We start from the raw sequence: 25,968 nt of genomic DNA, 5'->3' as shown, positions 1-25,968 counted from the left end.
AAAAAAATCTAAAAATTTTTCGATCTTTTTGTTCTTTTTACACCAGACACAAATAAACCATTCAATATCAGAATTATTTTTAGTGTCTGATCAGAAATTTGGAAACAAGATGGACTTGATATCTCACCTCCAATTCTTCACGCTCCTTGAGAAACTTGTCCTCTTGCAGGGCGATACCGCGAAGGGTGACAATGAGAGCCGCGCCCCCACACAGAGTCGGGCGCGTCTCAAACCTCCATTGTTCATGGAACACGCCTGCGCTGGGTGACTTAAACACGAACGGAAACTTCATTGTCTCCCCTGGCAGAATCACACCTGTCGAAGAAAATATTTTACTTTTAATTATTTGTGTACCGCAACTCCCAAGTGAACTACTACAAAATCAAATTTCTTGCATTAAAAGATTCAGAAGTGTATGACAAAGATGTTGAACATATGATACAGTCAGACCTGTATTCAAACTTCAGACTTTTTATTTTATCTCGACACCTTTGACTTAGCGGTACACCTTTGACTTACAATGGTATACAGAGCCTGTATTCAAAATTCAGACTTTTTATTTTATCTCGACACCTTTGACTTACAATGGTATACAGAGATATGTCACACGTACAAAGTAATAAACATGCATGGTTATACAGAGGGATACAGTGTAACAGAAACGGAGATGTACTGCAGTGACATATAATAAATCCTTTCATGCAGGGGAACAGACAGGTTTTTTTTTTTTTGATAAAGGTACATAAACTTGTTTAACAGGAATGCTATTCTTTTAGATGACATTATAAAATTCAGTCTCAGAGTATTCAGGGAACTGCTGCATGAAGACAGGAAGTGGTCTCTTCCAGCAGGTGGCCTCATCATACAGGTTCATTTAACATGTAAATAAAAGCAGGAGCTAGTTTAAAAAGTGGTGTCTTAATTTTTAATAAGGTGGTCTGTTAAACAAGGTTCAACTAACATGAAAATAAATGGAACGGCAAAGGGATTCGAACCCAGGGCCCGTATTCATGAAACCGTTCTCATGCTCAAGCATGGATTTTGTGCTCCTGCCTTATTTTTTGTTTTCTTTATAAATTAAAGAATAAAATCAATTTTGTCAATGATTTTGAAGAAAAAAGAAGAGACTTAAAGCGAAATACTGTTTTCAATGTTTACAATTAAATTTTTGATCGTTTGACATGATTTAAGTGAGTTACAAAAAATTTGGTTTGAGCACAAAATCCGTACTTGAGCATGAGAACGGTTTCATGAATATATTATACGGGCCCTAGTCTTTTATGGGCTCTTAAATATAATTCATGTATACGGTTGGTAATTGATTGTAACATAACGTAAATACAACTCATTGGGATTGAGTTTCAAAAATAACTTGATGGGGAGTTTGTTTGGGTCCCTTAATACAGGTTAATAGGTTTTTTGATAGTCTGAGTTTAAATTTCTTATTTATAAAGTAGATTTCACTCCATCTTTATATTTTTGAACTGGTTAAAATCCAAAATGCAACGAACCGAGAAAGATAAAATATAGCCTCATATAAAACTTTGTGCTTTACGACAAGACAGAGCCTAGTCTTACCACTGCTGTTGTTGAAATAGAACCGCTGCACGTTCTGGTGAACCAAATCAAATGGGTTATCCTTTGGCACTTTCTGGAAAGAAATAGAAAACAAATTAAGTGATTCAGAAAATATTTATTTCTCACAAATTGTCTAAAAAACTGTGAAAAGCTAGTACATTATAACTTCCTGGAGTAATAAAACATGGATAGGTTTCAGTGTCCGCGGAAATAGTTATATCTTTAAATTTAGGTTTTGAAATTAAGATGCAGAGGGATCGTTTGAAAGTTAACTATTAAACCTCTGTAAGACATTATTGCCCTTTGGTTGACTTATAAATAACAACAGTGACTTGGCATTTACCTATAAATAACAACAGTGACCTTGGCATTGACCTATAAATAACAACAGTGACCTTGGCATTGACTTTGAAACCCTGAACTATGAAGTCGTCCAAGGTATTCTTGTATTTGAGCTTTTGACCCTTGACCTTGACCAATGACTTGATGGGACGCACATGGGTATTGCTATGTGGATGCAGGGTGATCAATGAAGAATACAATGGCCGACATAACAAACACGGCGCTGTCACACAAGAATGATCCTTTTTTACAAAATTGTACACCAAATCGTAGCTATAAACCCAACATATATACTCACACCTGTAGACCCTCGAACCAGACATGCACACCCTCACGCATACAAACACATATCTGCTACAAAGGACACCTACAAATATTCATTCTTTCCACACACAATAACACAATGGAATCTCCTTCCCATAGCAGCAGTACAATGCACAACACTCGAGGACTCAAGGCACACATACCCTATGCAGCCCTTGAAGCCCTCATCACACGCTAAAACATACACCAGCTTTTATCTTTTATCTATACCTTGCACAAAAAAACAACTAATCACTGTAAATAACCCCCTTTTTTACGCCTCTGTGATAGGACCCCCGAGGGTATAATCATCACTATTGATGGAGTCCCCAGCACCATAAAGAAGAAGAATCACAACAATCAAGTGTCACCAGTACTCAATTTATCGACTAGTTTTGCCTCTTGGTGCGAAGCTACATCAAGACCTTTCTGTCTTTTGATGTAATGATTTTATATTTCTCTCTCAATCATTTTTGGTTGTTTGTTAGTTACATGTTTGGTCCCATCATAAAACAGAAATGGCCGACCCTACTCACCTTCCAGTCGTAGTACACAGCTGTTGTGCCGTCGTTGACGATGTAGAGATACGAGGTCACACGGTCCTTGGCGTATGCTTCAAACGTGACACGAGCCTCAATCCCGACCTGTTCCTGGAAACTGTATCCGTCCCCAGTCCAGCGAGCCGGCTGCCCGGCGAAGTTGATGGATGGGCCAAAGATTGGTTCGGGATGAACATCAGGATGGTCCCTCAGAGGGTCTCTGGAGAAAAACAAAACATAAAAATTTGAGGTTCTTAGGCCAAAAAAAATATATAGTCTGTTTAGGGATGCATTGGTAAAAAAACTGGGGTAGGTAGGTCGGATTTTTTTGTTTTTTTGTTTATTTTTGGTCATGTAATTATGACCCTACTATTGTATGTAAAATAAAGAATTACATAAACAAGGTTCATTTGGAGGCAAGTTGTGATCCATATGATGACATTTAGCGCCAACACGGAGCTGGAAGACATTTTGAAAGGCAAGGAACCTTCTAAAATTCGAAAATCTAGGGTCGGTCAGGAACCCTAAACAGACACCTTTTTTTTTTTAGCCTTATATATACGGCTTTATCACTATCCAGGTCCTAGGTTGTCTCAAAGCGGTTCACAAATTATTATCCGTGGTCATAGGTCCTCTGTAACCAGCCAATATATTTCTCAATAGATTTAAAATCTAGAGAACACATCCTTAGGCAATAAGTTTCAGCCAATTTCCTAAACTGTAATATAAGGTATTACACAATCTAGAATGTTGTTTAGAGGGACATCACAGTGAAGCTTAGCTTTTTGTAAATTTTATGTCCCTTTAAGAGGACTTTCCCATAAATTCCAAATATTTGGTTGAAAAATTGGCAGGAGTACGTTTTCTGATTTCTTTCTGGAATATCACAGGTCCAGATAGAACGAGAGAACTCCAACTTACAGGTTTTCCTCATCTTCCTCAGGGAACTTTTCCAGGATGTCTGTAAACTCGAGCTCCGTGACTTCACGCTCTGGTTTTATTTGAGGTTGGTTTGTTCCGACAACCTCAAGGCTGTCAAACTCCTGTTACCAGAAAAATGAAAATTAGGGAATAAACCTACTGTATTTTGAGATTAAATGCGGCGGTATATTGTGATATTAGTGTTGCAAATTTAGTTTTACTGGTGACGTCCGGAATATTCAAAGTGATGTGTAATATCACATTGACTTTTCGAGGTCAGGCTATTGTTCGTGACGTCATGAATAATCAATTGCATGACATTTCAGGGTCAATCAGGGTCATCGTCTTTAACAATCGGCATCCGGGTTTCATATCCAGATGAGAAATTTGCAGACAATATATCGTGGTTACACTAGTACTGTCGCAAATTATTTTGATTGACCAATCAAATGCCTTGTTACATCTCAAATGTATTAAGTGCTTACACAAAGTGATAAATATAAACAAAGACAGTCTATTTAATGTAAACATACTTTTTCAGCACATATTAAACTCTTTCCCCCCTTACATATCTAAACTGGACTTGCCCTGTCATTGATTTGGTAAGGTTCAAATGTGACTTGAGGGGTGGAGGAGTTAAGCCTTGAAAACCAATAAAATAAAAAAAGATCACCACTAATATACTTAAGTTTATAGCAAATAAAAAAAATGTTTCTACAGATCTAATTTAGGGGTATGTGCAAGTTAGCACACTGACATAAGGCTGTAGAGTAAAAGTGAATTTAGTCCAGAAGAAAGGAAGACAAGGGAAAAGGTAGTGGTGAGAAAGTGAAGGACAGAACAAGAGAAAACGAAAAAGGGATTCTTAAAGCAGAGAGAAGGATAAATGGAAAAGGGGACAGGGATTGAGAGAATGAAGAGGAATGAAATGGGAGAATAGAAAAGGAAAAGAGGGGATGTATGATGACAAATTCCTACAGGTTTGTAAGGATCCAGGAGAGGGAAGGAGGAAAGGACAGAAGGAAAATGAGGGAAAGAGATAATGTATGATGGCAAATTCCTACAGGTTTGGGGAGATTCAGGGGACTGAAAATGAGAGAAGATGGAAAGACAGAGAAAAGACGAAGAAGAGACTGTTTCAGGACAAATATTAACAGGTTTGGGGAGATTCAGGGGACTGAAAATGAGAGAAGATGGAAGGACAGAGAGAATGTCTGGACAAATACTTACAGGTTTGGGAGTGTCCTGGGATGGAAATATAGGAGGTAAAGACAGAAGAAAGACGATAGAGAGGCTGGTGTTTGATGACTTACAGGGCGGTGAGGGTCCAGTTCATCTATAATTGGTTGTAGCTGACTCTTCCTCTCAGCCAGGTACTGGGCCTTGTGCCAAGGGTAGTGGACCGGAGCCGTGTGGTTAGGGGACCAGTACCAGCCCTTCTCGTTCCTCACACCCTGGGGAATCCCAACATGTTCTATAGGTTGGGGGTAGCCTCGCTCTGACTGGGTCAACGTCATACTAAAAATAAACGAATGTCAAGGGTCAAGGTTATGATGAAAATGTCCACATTCATGACAACGGGGGTTAACTTTGTGCTGACAGATCATTATGTCTGCTTGAAACTTACGACTTTCATTGGTAAAGCTAATGGCAGAAAGGCAAAATTTTATAATTTTGAAATTTTTTGTCAAAAGCTTGTCACAAAGTAAAGTCTTGTATCAAGAATATCCCTCACAGTGATGTTTGCTATTGTTAAATTTAACATTTATTTATAAGTTTAGTTGAAAATCAGATTTTTTAGTTTTTTCTGTAGAATTTTTGAATATATATACCAAATTTCAGTTATGGATTATCTCCCTTGCCATACTTTACTGAAAGCAAAACCTCTTAAATCATGCAAGGGACCATCCTCGATATCCAGGGCTTACGCTCACTTACGCTCACTAACACTCACTTACCGCTCACTTACGCTCACTTACGCTCACTCGCTCACTTACGCTCACTTACACTCTCAATACCCCTGGAATATGTCATGGCAAAATTGAAGGCACAAAGATAGCTGTTTGATTGGTCTCAGGTAAAAAAAACTGACCAATCACTAGGCTGATACCTGTCCTTTGAAGATTACAAAGGAAAGACGCCCGACTTCAAAGCCTGTTATTGTTTACCGTTAGCTAGTTACGTGACCGCGATATTCTTTTGATGTATATCAAAGGATCAAACTAGTCTTCTTGTCTCATCCACACGGTGGCGNAAGGATCGAACTAGTCTCCTTGTCTCATCAACAAGGTGGCGCACACTGAGCCTTTGATTTTGCTTTGACATATTCCAGGGGTGCAGAGAGCAAATGTGAACGAGACCCCTGGATATCGGGGATGGCAAGGGACCATTACTTACTGTATACCAGATATGTCATCTCCGAAACGTTCCTGTTGCTTCCAAAACTCACTACCCACTCGATCTAAAATAAACAGCAAAACCAATGTGTTAATGTTATTGTTAAATTTTGGTTTGGTTTGTGTTTTACGTCCTATTAACAGCTTATGGTCATTTAACCCTTTCACCACTGTAGACCACCATGGACTCATAAAGAACAATGCATGGTAGAGTCTACTAAAGTTACATAGGGGTGAAATGGTTAAGGATGTGCCAGGTTTGGGTGGTGGAAGAAAGGCGGAGTTCCCAGAGAAAAACCACAACCTATGGCCAGTACCTGGCAACTGCCCCACACAGGCCGGGAACCCGCGACCCAGTGATGGAGGGCTAGTGGTAGCAGAATGCCAGACGCCTAAACCACTTTGCCACAGCGTAATTGTTAGATACCACCTGGCTTTCAATTCCCTGGTTATTAGTTATTTAAGGATTAACTTGAATATATTTTTCATGTTATGGAGATATAACACAAAAAAACGGAGTGTACTCTTGCGGTTTATGATGTGAGTACACTCCGTTTTTTTGTATTATAGCTCCATAACATGAAAAATATATTCATGTTAATCCTTTTAATTTAATCTACTTTACACAATCCCTGTGGAAATCCACTTTTATTGATGGACTCTTTTCTTTTAGAAATTATTGCGCTGCTGTATCAGCCAATCAAAAGCGACGTTACAAACGGTGACGTCATTTTTTTTACGTTATGGGCTGATAACATTAATTTTTAAGTCAATGAAAATGCTTGTTACAAGCAAGATTAGATTATTAGGAGTTATCATTATAAGTTATAGTTTTAGGTTGTTTTTTTTGTTAACACATTCTGAAATTACCTCCAGTGATCTTGAAGTAAAGTTCAGCTATTAGAAAATTCTGGGTGATCAAGGTGCATATTTTTTTATATATCTGAAGAAATATTTGTAAGCTTTTAAACATTTCTGGGTTGAAGTCCACTATGGGACACAATGATTTATACACACAGGGCCCCATACTTACAGCCTTTGCCGTAGTCCAGGGCGGGGATCGTCCGGTCAATGATATACCTCTCCTCCTGGATTTTACGATAATTGTCTGCTGCGTTCATTGCAAGATCCTCTGGATTCTTTCGCAGCAGGTCTGAAAATAAATAAAAAACCACGAAAATATTGAGTTTTATTTTAAAATGTAAAGAATTCATGATACTCAGTTTTACAGCTTGCCAGCTGTCCATAATAAGATAACTATTAAACTTAATAGTGATGTTATCTTTGCTGTAACTTGTTGTTGAATTTGAATGACATTACGTTAACCGTGGATGCCTAGGTAACGAAGTATTTATTACATTAGGAGAGTAAATATTTTCTCAGAAACAAAATGCTATTAGGAAAAATAATTAAGACTTAAATCAGGAGAGATAATGATAACATAGATGAAAAAAATGAATTTCCATGAATTAAGTCAAAGGTGATGATATAAGATTGAGAAAAAGAGAGAAAATAAAATAAAGGGAGATAATCACTCCTTAGATAGAGCATTTGAATGTTCAGACACGATAATATTCTGAGAAATGTGAAAAACATATTTCTCATCCTTTGATTTGACGTCTGCAAGCCCATAGGTGTCAACCTCTGAAACTTCCTATGAGGCAGATCTGCCTCATTCCTCATTTCGGACTGAACTGCTTTGCTCAATTTATCTTTCCATTTTAATGCATCAAAACAATTCCAACAAGAGGCCCAATGGGCCTGCATCACTCACCTGGTATTAATCTCACACTTGTAATCTTAAAAGTGGACTAAAATACAGCTACAGGCAGAATATCAGTGTTTGATTCATCTAATTTCAGTACCCTGCATGGGCCTTTTGGTTATTGAGAAGTTGTTTGAAGATTTTAAGACATCTGACCCCAGTGACCTTGAAAGTTGGTCAAGGTCAAACATTTTAACAAACTTGGTAGCCCTTCATCCCAGCATGCTACAGGCCTAATATCAGTACCCTGGGCATTTATGTTATTGAGAAGAAGTTGTTTAAAGTAAAAGGTTGACGCCGGACGCCGCACCATAACATAAGCTCACTTGCCCTTCGGGCAGGTGAGCTAAAAAGCATTCATTTAAATCAGACACACCTGTTATGATGATTACACACACCCTGAGGTATCTAGGAGATCATTTGATCACAGGATGTAGATTTTTAGTTTGTATCAGTTTGGATTTGAATGAGGTAGTTTAGAGGGAGTTAACAATTTTGGTCATCTCCCTCCTAATGAGTGAGGGTTGACAGCTCTGGCAAGGTTAAGGGGCTTGAGCCAAAGGATTAATTCCTTAGAGAAAGGGAGATAACTTTAACCTTTGATTACATAAGGAGAGAACAGATTTTCTCTCATTTCCATGTGTGATAGAGCTGTCCAGCTGTAAGAAAGGGGTGTAAGAGTATAGGACTCTTTCATGCCCAGGGGTGTAGGATAGGAATTTTCAAATTTTGTTAAACCCGAGGCTTTGCCAAATTCACTTGATGTGACGTCACAATGGCTCAACAATGATGTGAAGTCACGAATTATGGAAAACTCTGATGCCGCAATGCGGAAAAGGCAACAAGATGAAATTAAAACCTTTTAAGATATATTCACCTAACATGTTAGAAAGATGGAAAAAAAATCTGCGCAAACTCTGTTTAGTATAATATGGGCTGTGCTAAGTCTCGCTGATAGATTTGTTTTTGTCAAAAAAGCTTAGAGGAAAAAATTGATCTTTCTAAAATGGTACCCAGTCCAAAATGGTACCCAATCCAAACACCTTTTCATGGTTTCTGAGCTTATTCTGGCAGCTGGAAAGAGAAAAATACTCTTTCATGCCCAGGGGTGTAGAACAGGAGAATGCCAAATTTGCCAAAACCCCTAGGGTTGAATTTCACTATGCTACACAAACCTGAAAGAGTCTTAAAATCCATCAATAGATAAGAGAAAGATAATCATCACTCATAAAGGAATATTAGCTTTCCTGAGGTAAGTGAGATTATCATTCCTTAGCCAAGGGGAGGTAATCGTTCCTCAGCCAAGGGGAATTAAGCATTCCTTAGCCAAGGGGAGGTAATCATTCCTCAGCGAAGGGGAGGTAATCGTTCCTCAGCCAAGGGGAATTAATCATTCCTTAGCCAAGGGGAGGTAATCATTCCTCAGCCAAGGGGAGGTAATCATTCCTCAGCCAAGGGGAGTAATCCTTACTTGAGATGTATCCCTGCTGTTTTTTTCTTTCACGCATCTTCTGTTGCCAGTTATCAAGTGCTTTGCTCTCGTTAGCGTGTGTTGGGCTAACCCTTTTCTTTCGCTCATATTTCACTGTAGGTGTGGAGGTTTGGAACCCTGGATCCCTAGGGGCCGGTAAGTCCTGTTAACAGAAGACCGCTGATGTGAAAAACATGAATACAAACTATTATTAGCTTCCCAGAGTTTATCCTATTTCTCAAATGTCCTTCATACTTTAAATCATTTTTAAAACTGAAGATTTTATTAACCCTTTATCCCCTATGTAACTTAAATAAACACTACCATACATTGATCTGGGTAAGTCCATAATGGTATATAGTGGTGAAGGGGTTAAAACTCTGCACTTGAATTTGGTTACAAGTTAGTGGCACATCCCCATACAAACAAAATTGTGAAACTTGTTGGTCAAGCAATTCGTTTTAATTTAGGTTTAAATTTCTACCTGTTTACCTTTTAGATTTAAAGCAATCTGGTTCTATGACAGAAAAAAATAAACATATCTTCCTATATTTGTGAAAATGCTGCAATCAATTTCTATTTAAAATGCACATGCCTATGTGTTAATTATAAGACGATATAGGAAAATCACAGATCTTCTCCACAAAACTAACCAAAAGGTCGCCTCTGTCTACAGCCTCTTTGTGGAAGTCATCGTAATTTCCAAGAATACTATGTGGAATAACATTCCCGTATTCGTCGTATCTAGGACCAGCAAAGCCTTAAATAAAAAATGAAAATTAAATGACATCTTGAAAACATTATTAAATACCAGGTATTCAAAAATGAAAATCGCAAAAAATGCTAAAATTCATTTATTTTTAAAATGTTGCTGCCATAAAACAGTGGAAATAAGTCTGTGACTTTACTGTGTTATCCCGGTAAAACATGTATTGTATTGTCCATGTGATGGATTTTTATGCATTGATGCAATGTTTTACCAAATAAATCTATAATGATCAATGAAATGGAATTTCATTGCCTAATTTTTTCATTTTTTTTTCAATCTAATCAACCTTTTCAACAATTTCTTTTCTTTGTTTTATTGTTCCCTCTGCCCTTTCTCTTTTTCTGTTTAACACAAAATTATTTCAAAGAAGTTTTGTTTTAAAATTTATAAAATTCCTGTTCCTATACCCATGAAGAATGGGCCACTCACCAGACACATCTGTTGGTTTGAGAGGAGCATCTGGTGGGGCTGGTCTGGCCACGGTCACCCTGGAGAAAGATTGACAAACAACCATTAAACCAGGAATCCTTGTAAAGTCTTAAAAAATAATGATTCTGAACACATTCTTTGCTAGTAAAATCCGATCGAGCAGTGTAAATTTTTATTCTTCACAATGAATTAACATGAAACATTATCGTATTTACCAATAACTGCTTTAACCCTTTCACCTTGGTAACTTGAGTAGACTCTACCATGCATTGATATGGACGAGTCCATTATGGTCTACAGTGGTAAAAAGGGTTAACTACAGGAACTGTAGCTCTAGGTCTGATTGATTTTATTTTATTTTGAAATTTTATAACACCATATGGTCTGATAATTAATGTAAAAAAAGTTTTTTTTGTTTTTTTGGGTTTTTTTTTAAATCAAATCCACCATATTATGTAATCAAAGGTTAAAGTTATCTCCCTTTCTCTAAGGCATTAATTCTTTGCCTCAAGCCCCTTAACTTTGCCATAGCTGTCAACCCTCACTCAATCAATCATGCATTCATCTGGATGAGTCCATTATGGTCTACAGTGGTAAATTTGCCCTCATTACGGAGGACAAATAATTGGCAAAAGTAAACTGCAGCCAGTATTCCCCGGAGTATACGAAGAGTGACTAGAAGTGAAATACAAATGTATTGCAAATCCTGCAATGTGATGTTCAGGGGTGTCACCTATACTGGGCTCTAGACATATCGGATCAATGTCACGTGGATTTGAAGTAGAAAGTTACTGCTCCTGTGACATGTTATAAAATATCCCAACACACTTGTGATGGGCAATCTGTTAAAATTCATAACCGATAATCAGTTTGTATCTGGAAGTTGTAAACCGGTGGATGATCGATTGCATAACCGGTTTATATTTTAATGGGACTGGCTACCCAAATAAAGTGAGAAGTCTTACTGCTACATCAATAGACATCGTTGTAAAGGATACATTAGGTTTCATTCTTTTATAATGAATGGGGTTTTATGCAGTTTTGTCAATCATGAATTTAAAAAAATCATAAAAACAAGTTATTCCAATGTATTGTATCCATTTGATAGACTTCAATAATGAACCAATATTTTTTTTATGGAATTTGTAATCGATAATCGGAAAGGGTAAACTGATTGATGTTCGATTGTAATCGACCATGACAGTCCATCACTATGACACTAATTGATGAGAAGTTTGGAGTATGTATTGCTGGATATTGCATGCTTCTCTACAATAAAACCTGTTATATAATTTTGCTATCATGTATCAATTTGAAGGTACTCGTTTCATTCATTAACATTTACTCTATCAAGTCACCAAACCCCTTTATAATGCCAAAAAACATCCACTGACACATTGTGGCAGTATAACAAGTTTTCTCGTAAACACGTACACTTTAGGCTTAGGTTTGTTCCATTCCGAGGCCGGCTTCAGCTTACGCACCGTGACCTTGTTGACCTTTTGACCTGCACCTGGAGACCGCTGCTTCTGCTCATGGACCTGTAAGGGGAGACAATTCATCAATTCAACAACATAAAGAACACTTTGTATAGTAGCTGTGTTTTTTAATCTGTCCTTCCTACCAGGCTGTTTCTTTTTTTCTTAGACTCTGCTTTTCTTCCAAAATTTTGGGTCAACTCACAAGGGCAAATAAAACACAGACTAACCCCTGCCCCCTATATGCTTGTATAGTGACATTATATACGCATATAGGGGGTGGGGGGTAGTCTGTGCCTTGCCCCTGTGGGTCAACTCTTGGAAAAATCAGTATTTTCACCTTTGATTAACAATGGGGAAATTCTTCAGTTGTCAAATGTTCAGATAATTCAGTGGCCATAAAGTAACCACAGAAAATCACCCACAGGACAGAGACACAGTGATTATTAACTGCCTATAAAAGTGTATTCAAAATTTCTTGATTTTCAGGTTTTAAAATCCCTTCAGAGTGATTAATTTAAAAACGTGTATAATGACAACACTATGCATTTTTCAACACGTTATAAAGTTTTTGACACTACATGACCTCATTTGAAACTGACAACATAAATTTTTTCAACTTTAAAAATAATATTTTCTAGCAATATGCCCATGTCTGCTAATTAGCCCACCAATATCAATTGCAGTTCAGAAGAAATACAAACAAATGCATTATCCTATAAAAAGTCCACTCCCCTACTTTGAGTCAGAAGTTATGTGTTTGCCCCCTGGGCTTATTGGGGGGTAAATACAGTAATATCATGACTTTGTAGTTTTTAACCTAACATGACCTAGTTTTTATGTTACCTTTTACCAAACATGACCTAGGTTTCTACCTAACGTTCTAGTTTATGACCTAACATGACCTAGTTTTTTGCAACCATTCACGACCTAGTTTTTGCCCTAACATGACCTAGTTTTTGCCCTAACATGACCTAGTTTTTTGTAACCTTTTACCATGGATGACCTAGTTTTTGACCTAACATGACCTAGTTTTTGACCTAACATGACCTAGTTTTTGACCTAGTATGACCTATATTTTTATGTTACCTGCTTGAGATCCTCCTCCTTGATCTGTAGCTTCTCGATATCCTCATTCCAGATGACATTACGGTACGGACTCTGAGCCTCCTCCTCAGCAGATGGGGTCCCAGACTTCTCAGGCGTGCCCCCTGGCTTCGTCTTACCCTTCAACTTGTCTGAAAGGTCAAAGGTTATACATATCAAACAGATGTTTAAATGAACATTAGCAAATGCAGAAAAGTTTCAATCTAAATATTAGATGTACTATGGTACTCCTGAAAAGAATGAGCAGTTTTAACTCATCCACCCCTGAAATTTTGTAATGAACTATTCCAACCTTTGAATTGGAAGTCAGTTCAAATGCATCTTCAGGGTAAATGAGTTAAAGAAATCCTTTGAAAAAGATTGAAAACAATAAGAAGAATTATATATAATTTAACCTTTATTCATTTTACAACAGTTATGAAACAAGTTAGTTCAACTTATATTAATCACTGTCGTTGGTCCGTATGATACCGCACACAGGGTTTTAATGTGGGAGGAAACCGGGGGTACCCGGAGAAAACCCACGTGATCGGGCAGGTGACCTCATACCCTTTCACGTCCGATCTGGGAATCGAACCCCGGACGCCTTGGTAAGAGGCAAGTGCGCTATCCACTGTGCCACCCGAACCACCATTTCAGAAGAATTAGATAATTATTCAATTCCTGTTTTCACAGATTATCCAACTTACCGTAAGTTAAAACAGTAGACACAATTGAACTTTTCCAATTCAAATGTTGGAATAGTTCATTATGAAATTTTAGGGTCGAATAATTATAACCAGTTAATTGAGTTTATTTTACAGCAGTAGAGTTTAAAATAAGTTTGAATCAATATTCCTAAATTAAACAAATGCTTGATGTTAACACTATATAAAAAAACTTCAGTTATAACTGAAGCTTAAATCGAAGTGATGTTCCTTTTTTTGTAATTTTCTTATAAACTTAAAACATACATAGAATTTCTAGGAATACAATATATTAATATACTGATACACTAATATACTGTGACGTTCTGCAATATTCTCCAAACGCTACATAGCATAGGTGTGAACCTCCGAAACCTCCATTGAAGGAGATCTCCCTCATTCCTCATTTCCACTGTCAGCGAGAAAGTATGTGAAACGTGACTGGAACAGCTTTGCTGAATTTATCATTCCCTTTTTATCATTTATGTCTATCAAAATGACTCCAAAAAACATTCATCTGATTCAGACACATCTGTTATGATAATTACACACAATCTGCAGTAACTAGGAGATCATTTGACCACAGGATGTAGATTTTGAGATTGTGTGAGTTTGGACTTAAATGAGGGAGTTTCGAGGGAGATTGGTAAATTTTGGTCAAAATGATTGAGGGAGTCTATGCTACAGTAAGAAAATTGTTTACAACAAATGATAAAATCATTCAATTTTTAAATGTGATTCAACAAAAACACAAAACAATACAGCCTTGCGTTACCCACCCCTAATAAAGAACAGGACTAAAGCAAGTCTAACAAATAAACCTACGTCCACTCTGTGATGCGACAGACATTCGCCGGTCTCTATGGTGACCATGGTGGGTCTTTGACCCCTGGTGACCTTGTGAACCATGGTGCTCACGGTCACGGCTTGGCCTCCTGTCGCGAGACTGACCAGCCTGGTCCTCCTTGCCCATTGTCCAGCTGGTTGAATTTAAGCTTTGAACAGCACAGTATACAAACAGAAATATGAAATATTGACTTTCATTGACGAAAAACAAGAGTCTGATGGTTTACTCCAAGGTTCTGCCGAGCAAGAATCAAATTGAAATTCAAACGTTTTGTCAATAATACTTCCTTCCAAACACGAATCAATGTACTTTAAGCAAACAACACTTGATTGCTCCTATTCATAAGTGAAGCTGTCCCATCAACAAATCTCAACTTATTCTTTTTTTTTTCTATCAAAAAATGTTCCCAGAGAATTATTGTCATCCCTGTAACAACACAAAATTGTTTCTAAAGTTAAATCCAAGGCCTGAAATTGTGATTTGTTTTCTAGTCAAATCTTGTTTTCTTTCAGCAGATGATGCAACTGAGCCATCCCCTGTCAAGTTGAACAGCTAGATGAAGTCTTCAAAACGAAGAAAAACTTGAATTCAGAAACACAGAATTACGAGACTATGAATTGGCAGTTCTCAGCCCAAATGTTGATGTATCCAAGTTGAGAAAAACTGTCTGCGGTCTGTCTAGTTTACGAAAGGTCGAACAGTGCACATCATGTTTACCCCAGCAACACTGTCTCGGAGTTCAAAATGATAATTTTCACAAATGACTGACTTTCAGTAAATTCCGTATGCAAAGTTACAGCACATGAGAAACCAAATGAATGCAACTTATCCCAGATCTTCACACAGAAAATGGTAAAATCATTCGATTTTTAAATGTGATTCAACAAAAACACAAAACAATTCAAAATTCCTGACCGCAACGATCACCATTTGTCAAAATGAAAACCTCGTTTCCAAATCAAAATCGAAATGTATACAAGGTGTCTTCAAGCAGGAGAAACACTGCCAAATGTCTGATGTCTTTTGATAACTCGAAGAGACGTCAAGTGTAATGATACCGAATTGACAGCAAAGATCAATACAAATAAAATGAGCTAGGCAATGAGCTCAGTGTTGTATTGGAGGGCGAAAGTGAATGCCAGATATTTCTACAGGTATCCCACTAAACACAATACTCCCTGGTTCTATACACACGCTATAATAAACTCGCCGTGCATCTCATCACAAATCAAAAAAGCATGGTCAACTTAATAGGTAAAATACTGAGATTTAAAAAAAAAAAAAAAAAAAATATTTATTCATATAGCTCTGAATTTATTTCTCATAACATGAAAATTGAAAACCGTCCATAAAATATCCAATACATGTTCAGCCTTTTTTCCATTAAAACTTAAGGAATAATTTTGATGATTTGGTCAACACAGCGTTAAGTTGAGGATGTTAAGCATGACATTTAAGCTATTGGTGATCAAGAATTTATCCAACTATCCATTATAATTGTATAGCTGTCAATAGGAAATGAGGATACATGGGGCAACAACAAAAAAGCAATAAAATACGGGAGATTTCCACAAATTTGGATGGAAACAAATTATTCTATGAACTAAAAAAGTGATAAGATGGTCTGGATTTATCTTGAATAGACATTTGCAATTACTACAGATATATGTGTCAAATTGAACTGTACTTAATCTTGGGCTGTAGATTAAATTAAATCTTCGTGTTTTCATATCAATTCTTCCCAACATTACGGTTCATGAGAATGTCTCTGATGTGATTAGTCGTTTGAGTGACGGGGTGTTATTACCGTTTCACTGTAAACAGAAATGTAAGTAGACCTGTTAACTAAGTGACATGTTATCAGCCCAGTGATTTGTGATTAAGTTATCTCCCTTAAAATTACTACGGTACAGGGTAGATATATATTATAATTAATAATTAATGTATATATATGATGTGAATCATTCGTAACAAATCTAACTGTTTTACACAACTACATATGTCTCAATTTCAAGTTTCAATTAAGAACACTGTTTTAGAAATTTTTCGTTGATTTCATCTTTATTCTTTTTTTTCATAAAAGAAATTTTCTTTTCAGAAATGATTTATCAAAGCAATAGCCAGCTAGCTATTTGAACCACAGCCCCTGGTCTGGTGGATTTGATTTTTAAAAAAACCCAAAAAAAACCAACAACTTTTTTTACATTAATTATCAGACCATATGGTGTTATAAAATTTCAAAATGAAATAAAATCAATCAGACCTAGAGCTACAGTTCCTGTAGTTAACCCTTTCACCACTGTAGACCATAATGGACTCGTCCAGATCAATGCATGGTAGAGTCTACTGAAGTTACATAGGGGTGAAAGGGTTTTGCAATGGCAATGCTCGGAAAAATGTTTTGATGATGCATATTGGTAAGTTAGTTTTTTGAAGTGGTCCTTAACCCTTTTTCACCACTATAGACCATAATGGATCCGGACTCATCCGTATCAATGCATGGTAGAGTCTACTGAAGTTACACAGGGGTGAAAGGATTATGGTGACATACAGCCTAGTGTGCTCACTCTAAACCAAATATTCTTTTAGCAAAAGTTGCTAAAGGCACCTTTTTACTTTTAGCAAATAATGATTGATTTTAGTGACTTTTACTTATTGGTTCGGACATCCAAATTAGAAGACACAGTAGCAGTTTGATATTTAAATCAAGTCGTCTTTTGACAGCTTTAAATGATAGAAAATATAGAATCTGATTCATTCAGATGTTTAATTTTTTTTTCCTATACACAATTCTGATCATTTACCATAGCACGAAAACCTACACCTAATTGATTGTATTATAATACATCATCACAGCAGGCAGACTTCTTTCTCTCTTAGAAAACACTTATAGCTAATCAATACTCTATACCAATAGTTGTCCCAACACGTCGTAGAACTTAATGTAGACAACTCTACTGAACAGTCGAGGACTCTCAGCTTGGCAGGCTCAGGGACAAACAGTGGAGGACTCTCAGCTTGGCAGGCCCAGGGACAAACAGTCGCGGACTCTCAGCTTAGCAGGCCCAGGGACAAACAGTCGAGGATTCTCAGCTTGGCAGGCCCAGGGACAAACAGCCGAGGATTCTCAGCTTGGCAGGCCCAGGGACAAACAGTGGAGGACTCTCAGCTTGGCAGGCCCAGGGACAAACAGTCGAGGACTCTCAGCTTAGCAGGCCCAGGGACAAACAGTNNNNAGGACTCTCAGCTTGGCAGGCCTAGGGACAAACAGTCGAGGACTCTCAGCTTGGCAGGCCCAGGGACAAACAGTCGAGGACTCTCAGCTTGGCAGGCCCAGGGACAAACAGTCGAGGACTTTGCCAACTTTTTAAAATTTCCATGGGGGAGATTACGCATACTCAGAATTAGAAACAAACATAAAATGTGTGTATGTACACCCTAGGGGGAAAACAACAGTTTTTTAAATGGCATCTTTTGAGCTGTTCTTTCAGATGAAATCATTAGAAGTTAGAATATAGGAATAGTTTAGCAAATTCACTGGTTGAAAATGCTAAATTTGAGGGTCTAAAATAGGAAGAGTTTGCAAGTATTAAGTTAACACTGTCAGAATCTGTGTGAGTCCACACGGAATTCACGTTAGAAAAATAAAATATAACATTGATTTTAACATACATAGACAATTATCTATTTTATCTGTCTACTAGGACAAAAAAACTCCTCCTAATTATTTTGAAACTTCTACTTAAAACAAGCTTTTAGTCAGTTTTGCCATATAGACAGATATCTGTTTGGCAATTTTTAAAGGTGGACTTTTGAAATTAGAAGACCAGCATGATGGATCCCGACACATTCTGTCAGATTTGCCCGCAGTACAGATGGTAAAAAAGCCAAGTAAACAGCAAAATAAATATCAGGGTCATTAATACATATCCAAACCGCATTTAAATATTTTGACACTTAAGACATTCATGAATATTCATGACAAACAACATGGTTCGTTTGCATTCATATAAAATGTAAAACACACAAAAGGGGAAACTCTCAGGAGTATTAAATTAAAAATTCCTGCATTAATTTTTATAATTCAATGAACCTCATTTGCATATTAACTCAAAGTTTCCTGACGAATTGAGGATAAAGATTTTTTGTTGTATAGTTCAACAGTCTAGTAATTTATATGAGTATGCTACCTCTGATGTATATAATACTAACCCTGTAACCTACAACGAGGGGGTATATTTGCAGGGATATTTTATCTGTAGAGAAATTTTGAGATGGCTATTTAAACATTTTTTTTCTCTCATCTACATTTTGAATTTTGATAGGGATCTAACATCAAATTAAACAATCTGAGATGGCCATTAAACTAAATATATTTTTTTGAATTCATAATGGCCTTAAATCCATCTCTGGAATAGATTATAGTGTTGGTGACTATTATATGAAATGGAATTTCAATTTTCACCGATTCATTGTACCGCCTCAGGGTTTTTGCCAGGTATTTAAAGGGTCCGGTACAGAGACCCTGGTTCCCAATTGAAAAAAACAACCCAGCATTTCCCATTACATGTACAGCATTCAAAATACATAAATAATGAAATTGAATACATTAAAACACTGAAAATTGATGTGTTTATTTATTGCTATACATTTTACTGTTAGAAGAAAACAATTTGATTAAATCACAATGCAGGTTTTATTTTTTCCAAACTTACAATATTTTCTCAGACCTGTACATGTGGGAACACTGATGATAATTTCCCCAATTTTAGCTAAATGCCGATGATATTTTCCCAATTCTTGCTCAGGGGCCCTATCCAAAAACAGTTGGCAAAAACCCTGACAGTTAAAATATACATCATAACTGGTGTTACAGAATCCTGTTGTAATTGTCTTAAAAAAAATAATCTGAAAAATAAAAAAATAAAGATGTATATGTCCACTTTAGACCTACTCGCACTTTTTCGGCGGTACTCAGACCCGATTTGTCCAGTTGATGAAGTGAATTTCCGATCAACCGTCGGGACCGTATGCTGTCGTCTGAGAGCACTAGGTGGTGCCGAGTTATTTTTTGGCAATCGTGACACAGGTGTCAGCGTGGAAACAACTTGTAGTGATAATCTCCTCTTGGAAATATCCGAAGACATGGTGGATATATATATCCTTTAGGTAATTCAGAAATATTTTCACAAACACTTTATCCAAACTAGGCAATCACAAAACTCTCAGACAGATATAATCCAAGTCAGACAGCTATTTGATAATCCATCATTATAGTTCCCAACAAAACGGTCACCCAATCAATCCAAAAATATTTCAAGACGTTGAATGAATATCTTTCTCATGAAGACAATTAACTTGATCAATCTTCTAAGACGAAATAAAATCACTATCCTTATACAAAATCATCTTTCTTTACATTTTAAAACTGAGGGTAATGTATACAAATCCTGAATATGCGTGTAGAGCAAACTGTTTGAGGTTCCCATCCTGTTTCTACACTTAGTCAACAGGGAAACACAAAATAAACAGTTTAAGTCAACTTTCCACAAGTTTACCATAGGTCGCGCCATAAACCAACAAAACAAAATTGGACCAATCACAAGAAAGTAAATAGAAAGCTTATATATATACCTACTTGTAGTGACCCCTGAGGTCAAAGATTTGAGAAAATAAATTATTGAAAAATTTAATTAAATCAAAATAATTTTAAATATCTAGAAATGCGCGGAATTAAAACAAGCTATATAAGTTATTGCTAAAAGATTTACTAATTATAGGTATTTATCACATGTGATTGGCTAGTTAATTCATTCGTATTACTGTAATAGATAATAATTACCAGGAAGATGCAATACAAATTAAATGTAAGTGATGGAATTTAATTTTGTCTCTCATTCCATTTGTTTCATCATTTATGGATTAAATTAACCTGTCAAATTCATGAAAATGAAGCTGAAGAAATATTTCTCTTACATAACAATATTATATTTCAGGAACTTGAAATAAATGATTTTTAAAATTTAAAATTTTCTGTAACCTTCTCTCAGAAGCTGTTTCTGTTAATCCTCGACTTAACTGAAACCACCTCATAATGAGTTTTCAGTACTACATATTTTTGAAACTTTCTAGAATATTAAATTTGCTCCAGTATTTATACATGTAAACACAGCAAGTCATGATGAAATGACTATATCTTTCATAAGAATATCTCTTAAAACTGACATATCCTCTACACTGAACCTACAAATCTGCCTAGATTAAAATAAAACCTTCCCAGTAACCATTTAAGGACTTTAAAACAAATGCATATACTTAATTCCTTTTTTTTTATCAGAGCTTTTTTTCTGAAAAAGACCCTGCACCCTTATTGATTTAACACATCTACAAAACATCTAAACGAAGCGATGAAGCAATCCTCCATTAAAAATTTTTGAAAATAGTCAAGCTGTACTGGCTTACATGATCGTCTAACCCCGATCCAATTCTAGTGTAACATCAGATGTTCACATCCAGTGGCCAATATTCCACACAAATTTTCTGTCGATAACTTGATATTGACAGTGTTAATTATTCCTGTCTTGGTTGCTATGTGACATCATCCTTGTAAACAAAGACAGGTATCTTAACTCATTCACCCCTGAAATTTCATAATGAACTATTCCAACCTTTGAATTGGAAGAGTTCAAATGTGTCTTCAGGGGTGAATGAAATAGCCTACCTGTCAATCACAACCTATAGACTTTCCTTCACACATTCATTATTCATAGACAGCTTAGCTTAGCTTAGTTCTCCCAATATTAAGGTTTTTGTATTTGTTGTTGGAACGGCACGAAGAACTTACATAAACTACTTGTGAATACAAAACATTGGTGTTTCAAATTAATTTCAAATCAATTTGATGACGAGTAAAGAGTAATAGAATCTCTCACCCTGAAGGGGGTGAGATAGGGGAATCTCAACGCGAGGAAGAAGATTAATCTTAAGTTGCCAAACACGAGGCTTTGCTTTTTCTCTTACCTTGTTCACCAATTATGTATCATATATATCATGTAATGTTTACATTACAGGCTAAAGTGATGTCATTGTATTGTTGACGTGATGTCATACAATTGTTATGAATAGAGTAATCCCCCCGTCTCAACCCTAGAGCGTCAGACTAATAGAATCTCTCACCCTGAAGGGGGTGAGATAGGGGGATCTCAACCTGAGGGGGAAGATTCTTAAGTTGCCAAACACAAGGCTTTGCCGAGGGTTGAGATTCCCCTATCTCACCCACAAGGGGGTGAATGATTCTTTTTCTCTTACCCTGTTCTTTCATTGTGTATCATATGCACAATGTAATGATAACGTTACATGCTAAATTCAGGGTTGACGTGACGTTGATGGATTGTTGATGTGACGTCATTGTATTGTTAAGGTGACGTCATGCCATTGTTAGGAATAGGGGAATCCCCCCCGTCTCAACCCTAGGATGAGACAAGGAAATCTCACACCGGTAAAAATGCAGATACACCTGTCCAGGGTAAGAGAAAGGGGAATTTCAACCTGAGGGGAAAGATTCTTAAGTTGCCAAACACAAGGCTTTGCTGAGGGTTGAGATTCCCCTATCTCACCCACAAGGGGGTGAATGATTCTTTTTCTCTTACCCTTTTCTCCCATTGTGTATCATATACACAATGTAATGATAACGTTCTGTTACATGCTTAATTCAGGGTTGAAGTGACGTTGATGGATTGTTGACGTGACATCATTGTATTGTTGAAGTGACGTCATACCATTGTTATGAATAGGGGAATCCCCCCGTCTCAACGCTAGAGTGTCAGACAAGGATAATTATTATTACACAGAGAAAAGTCTGGATACACGTACACGTCCAGGGTAAGAGAACAAACTCATTCAATGGTTAGCAAGCCTAAGAAACAGTAAAATGAGAAAAGTTAAACCAGGACAATTAAAACTGATATACAAATGTATCTCAAATTTCTGTGAGTTTTGTCATCTTTTAAAAACAGTCTTTAATTATCGCTATCATAATTACAACAGCCTTATGAATCATAGACAAGTGCCTAACAAAACACTGCCGAAACATGAGATTTAAAAGAAAAGAAATAGATCCCAAAAGGTGTTATGGCCCGGGCAGCAGATCAAGTTTGGTTTCTTTAATAGGAAAAAAACCTCAATTCTTCAGGCTCAACATTATAGTCGCCTCTTACAACAGAGCTATTCAGTTCTGCCCCTATGGAGGTAATCATCATATCATGATGTTTCAATACCATTCAGAAAGTTATTATGATCATACACAAATTGGTCAAGAAACTTACTCATGACCTTAGGACTGAAATTGTATCTCATTGTCAGCAAATATTAGTACATTTCCTTAAAAATCACATTACGATTTGCATCACATTTTCTCTTTATATCACACTTCGGTTAATATCATATTTCTCTTAATATCACATTACGCTTTGTATCACAATTTCCCTTTATATAACACTTCGGTTAATATCATATTTCTCTTTAGAGCACATTATCTTTGTAATACATTTCTCTTCATATCATATTTCTTATGTTTCTCTTAATATCATATTCCCCTTTGTATTACATTTCTCTTTAAGTCACATTTTCTTTTATACCATACTTGACCCTTTAAATTACACTTCCCTTTATATTATATCACAATTCCATTTATATCATAAAAATCCTATACAGTCATTATTAAGTCTATTGACATTTGTCTATAAAGTTATGCCTGTTTTACAGGGATTAATGTAGGAAAGGAAAGTAAGTACCCTTTTTGAAACAGGGGAAAATATGCGCTGTAGGTGCATGACCCGTCCAGCGAGGGTTGCAGGCCGGAGCCAGGGGAAGAGTACGAGATGGGGGTGTGGGTGACATCTATAGTTTTTGTTTCTCGCTGTTCATTATAGACACTTCAAATTGACTACAGGAAACACATTAGAATTATCAAAAAGCATTTGTGTCGGGACTGTAATGATATTGTATGCAATAAACAGGGCTACCTGTAAACCGTGTCGTAAAATATCAGCAGTGACAATTAACATGATCACAGGGAAAATGCAATAAATCCCTCCTTCGTGGACCTGACGGAAAATAACAACAAAATGGAACCAAGACAGATATATATATATTCATGTGGTAGTTCTAGTTACAAGTAGGGATTTTTTTTTTAATTGAAAAATAAGAAAGTAATGCCAAAATTTTAGAGGGGAATTGACATTTATTCGGTCATGAAAAAGGCCTGTATATATCCATGTTATAACAATAATACCTAAAAATAAAAAAAAACATCTTTTAAGAAACCTGTTTGTATAGAACCGTCCTACTCCAGGTAAAGTAGGCCTGGCCTGGCTGGTACTATATATATGTTTTTAGGTTTGAAAAGATTGAAGTCAACAGTACCTGTAGTATTTTGAACACGTGCATTATTGATCGGGACATAACAAAGGAGATCTGACAGGGGAAAATCAATTGTCTATTTCTTTATTGACATTAAGATACAAATCTATAGCTCAGCACCCAATGTGTACAACTGTTTATACAGAAACACAGGCAATACTGATAATATTACAAAGATATATGACCGACTTATCAAATAAATACTATGTCAATCGAAACTTAGCTGAGTGTTAACTCATTCATCCCTGAAATTTTGTAATGAACTATTCAAATCTTTGAATTGGAAGAGTTCAAATGTGTTTTCAGGGGGGAATGAGTTAATTCACACAAGCATTCCCCAGACACTGATTTTTTTTATTGTTTTTCATGTACAACAAATCTTTATCAGCTGACCGCTCCTATAATTCCTTTCCTCCCCAAATGCATTTTATTCAAGTTTCAGACATTTTATTAGGGGCGGGGGGAACGAATACCCAACATCCAAAACAATTATATATTCCACGCTTGAATACATTATAATTTGTATAAATAGCAAAACCTTACCGTAAACATCAAATTCTGTTTGACAAACGTCTAAAATCATCAAGAATTTAAAGGTCTAAGTATCCAGTGTGTATTTGACCCTTTAACCACTTTAGACCATAATAGACTCACCCTGATCAATGCATGGAAGAGTTTACCACAGTTACATAGGGGTGAAAGGGTCAAGATCGCAGAGTGGATCAACCCACCAATGACCTGTCCTTCAAACATTGGTTAGCTTTCAAAATACGTTCAGGAAATTGTTCAACCGAGATTTATTAAATGACAATGAATGATAAAAATGACTGAAGAACAGTATTGTAAATGACACTGATGAAGGACAAGTTACAAGAAAATATTTACAGCCATGATGCAAATTCAATTTGAAATCTTTTAAAATCTTCATTCCACAAATTTAAATTAGCTAACAAGACTTTAAGACCTGGTGTGTCACAGGTGATGCATAATTTCTAAATCAGTTTAAGTCTCGCAATATTTGTAGGTGGTCACGATGATAAAACAAACTCATGGCGCCACCGAAAATATATTCCCAAGGAAAATTGAGGAAATCGTAAATCAGACCTTATGACAGTGGAAATTAAGACATGCTCTTCTATAGTAACCTGAAGTTCGAGTAACGCCTGTATGGTCCACATTGACGATGTGACCATTTACAATTATTGTCGTCTTTGAAACTGTAATTTGACAGCTTATTTGTGACTAAGGACTACGAGATGTCCAAAGGAATCAGCATCACAGTATAAGTTAAGTGATGTTCTGATGGAGCGAGAGATGAATCTTTTACTCAACTGCTGAAACTATGCTGAAACTCTACTGAAACTCTGCTGAAACTATCCTGAAACTCTGCTGAAACTATCCTGAAACTAGCTATGCTGAATACAGCAATATAATTGTCAATACACAGTATAAGGTAAGTGAGGTTCTGATGGAGTCAGAGATGAATCTTTTACTCTACTGAAACTATGCTGAAACTCTACAGAAACTCTGCTGAAACTCTACTGAAACTATGCTGAATACAGCAATATAATTGCCAATACATATATCAACTGTTCACGAAAGATTCAGGCCCTGAAAGATTTAATGTACATTTAATTTTAAGTAAAACAACTCTTTCATGATAATTTCATCGCAGCATTACAATCTTGATTGTAGGAAGATAATTGTTTTAAGAAAGATATGGTTACCAGATAAAGGCCAAAGAAACAGGATAATAGATATTCCAAAGTGATGAAAATATTTTCTTTTTTATCAAGCCGTTTTTTAAAATATTACCATGTTTTTTTTTATTAAGTCTATCAGTTAAGGAAAGTCAGGATTGTACTCAAAGGTTTTATTGTCATTTATTACATACTTACTGATAAATACGTTTTTTTT

The 25,968-nt window shown here is 36.4% G+C and overlaps 1 protein-coding gene across 5 annotated transcripts in view; it reads right to left on the bottom strand.

Annotated features, from left to right (window-relative positions):
* The window catches only part of LOC110446098 (MYCBP-associated protein-like), a 55,821-nt gene that overhangs the window by 19,010 nt on the left and 10,843 nt on the right, over positions 1–25,968 (bottom strand). For 3 of the 5 annotated variants that reach the window (XM_021491066.1, XM_021491068.1, XM_021491065.1), the window contains 12 exons: positions 13,081–13,229; positions 11,948–12,054; positions 10,514–10,572; positions 9,969–10,075; positions 9,316–9,478; positions 7,113–7,232; positions 6,081–6,144; positions 4,997–5,201; positions 3,684–3,805; positions 2,760–2,982; positions 1,579–1,651; positions 128–315 (listed from right to left, as the gene is read on the bottom strand). In XM_021491066.1, the coding sequence (XP_021346741.1) occupies positions 128–315; positions 1,579–1,651; positions 2,760–2,982; positions 3,684–3,805; positions 4,997–5,201; positions 6,081–6,144; positions 7,113–7,232; positions 9,316–9,478; positions 9,969–10,075; positions 10,514–10,572; positions 11,948–12,054; positions 13,081–13,229 (1,580 nt within the window). Of the gene's footprint in view, positions 1–127; positions 316–1,578; positions 1,652–2,759; positions 2,983–3,683; positions 3,806–4,996; positions 5,202–6,080; positions 6,145–7,112; positions 7,233–9,315; positions 9,479–9,968; positions 10,076–10,513; positions 10,573–11,947; positions 12,055–13,080; positions 13,230–14,609; positions 15,772–25,968 lie in introns of those variants that run through there. The other 2 variants (XM_021491064.1, XM_021491067.1) reach the window with 2 other exon arrangements.

This window comes from Mizuhopecten yessoensis, unplaced genomic scaffold (assembly GCF_002113885.1).
Source record: "Mizuhopecten yessoensis strain PY_sf001 unplaced genomic scaffold, ASM211388v2 scaffold2515, whole genome shotgun sequence".
Lineage (NCBI taxonomy): Eukaryota > Metazoa > Mollusca > Bivalvia > Pectinida > Pectinidae > Mizuhopecten > Mizuhopecten yessoensis.
The sequence above is the reverse complement of the archived record's forward strand: the minus strand, read 5'-3'. Positions and strand labels throughout refer to the sequence as shown.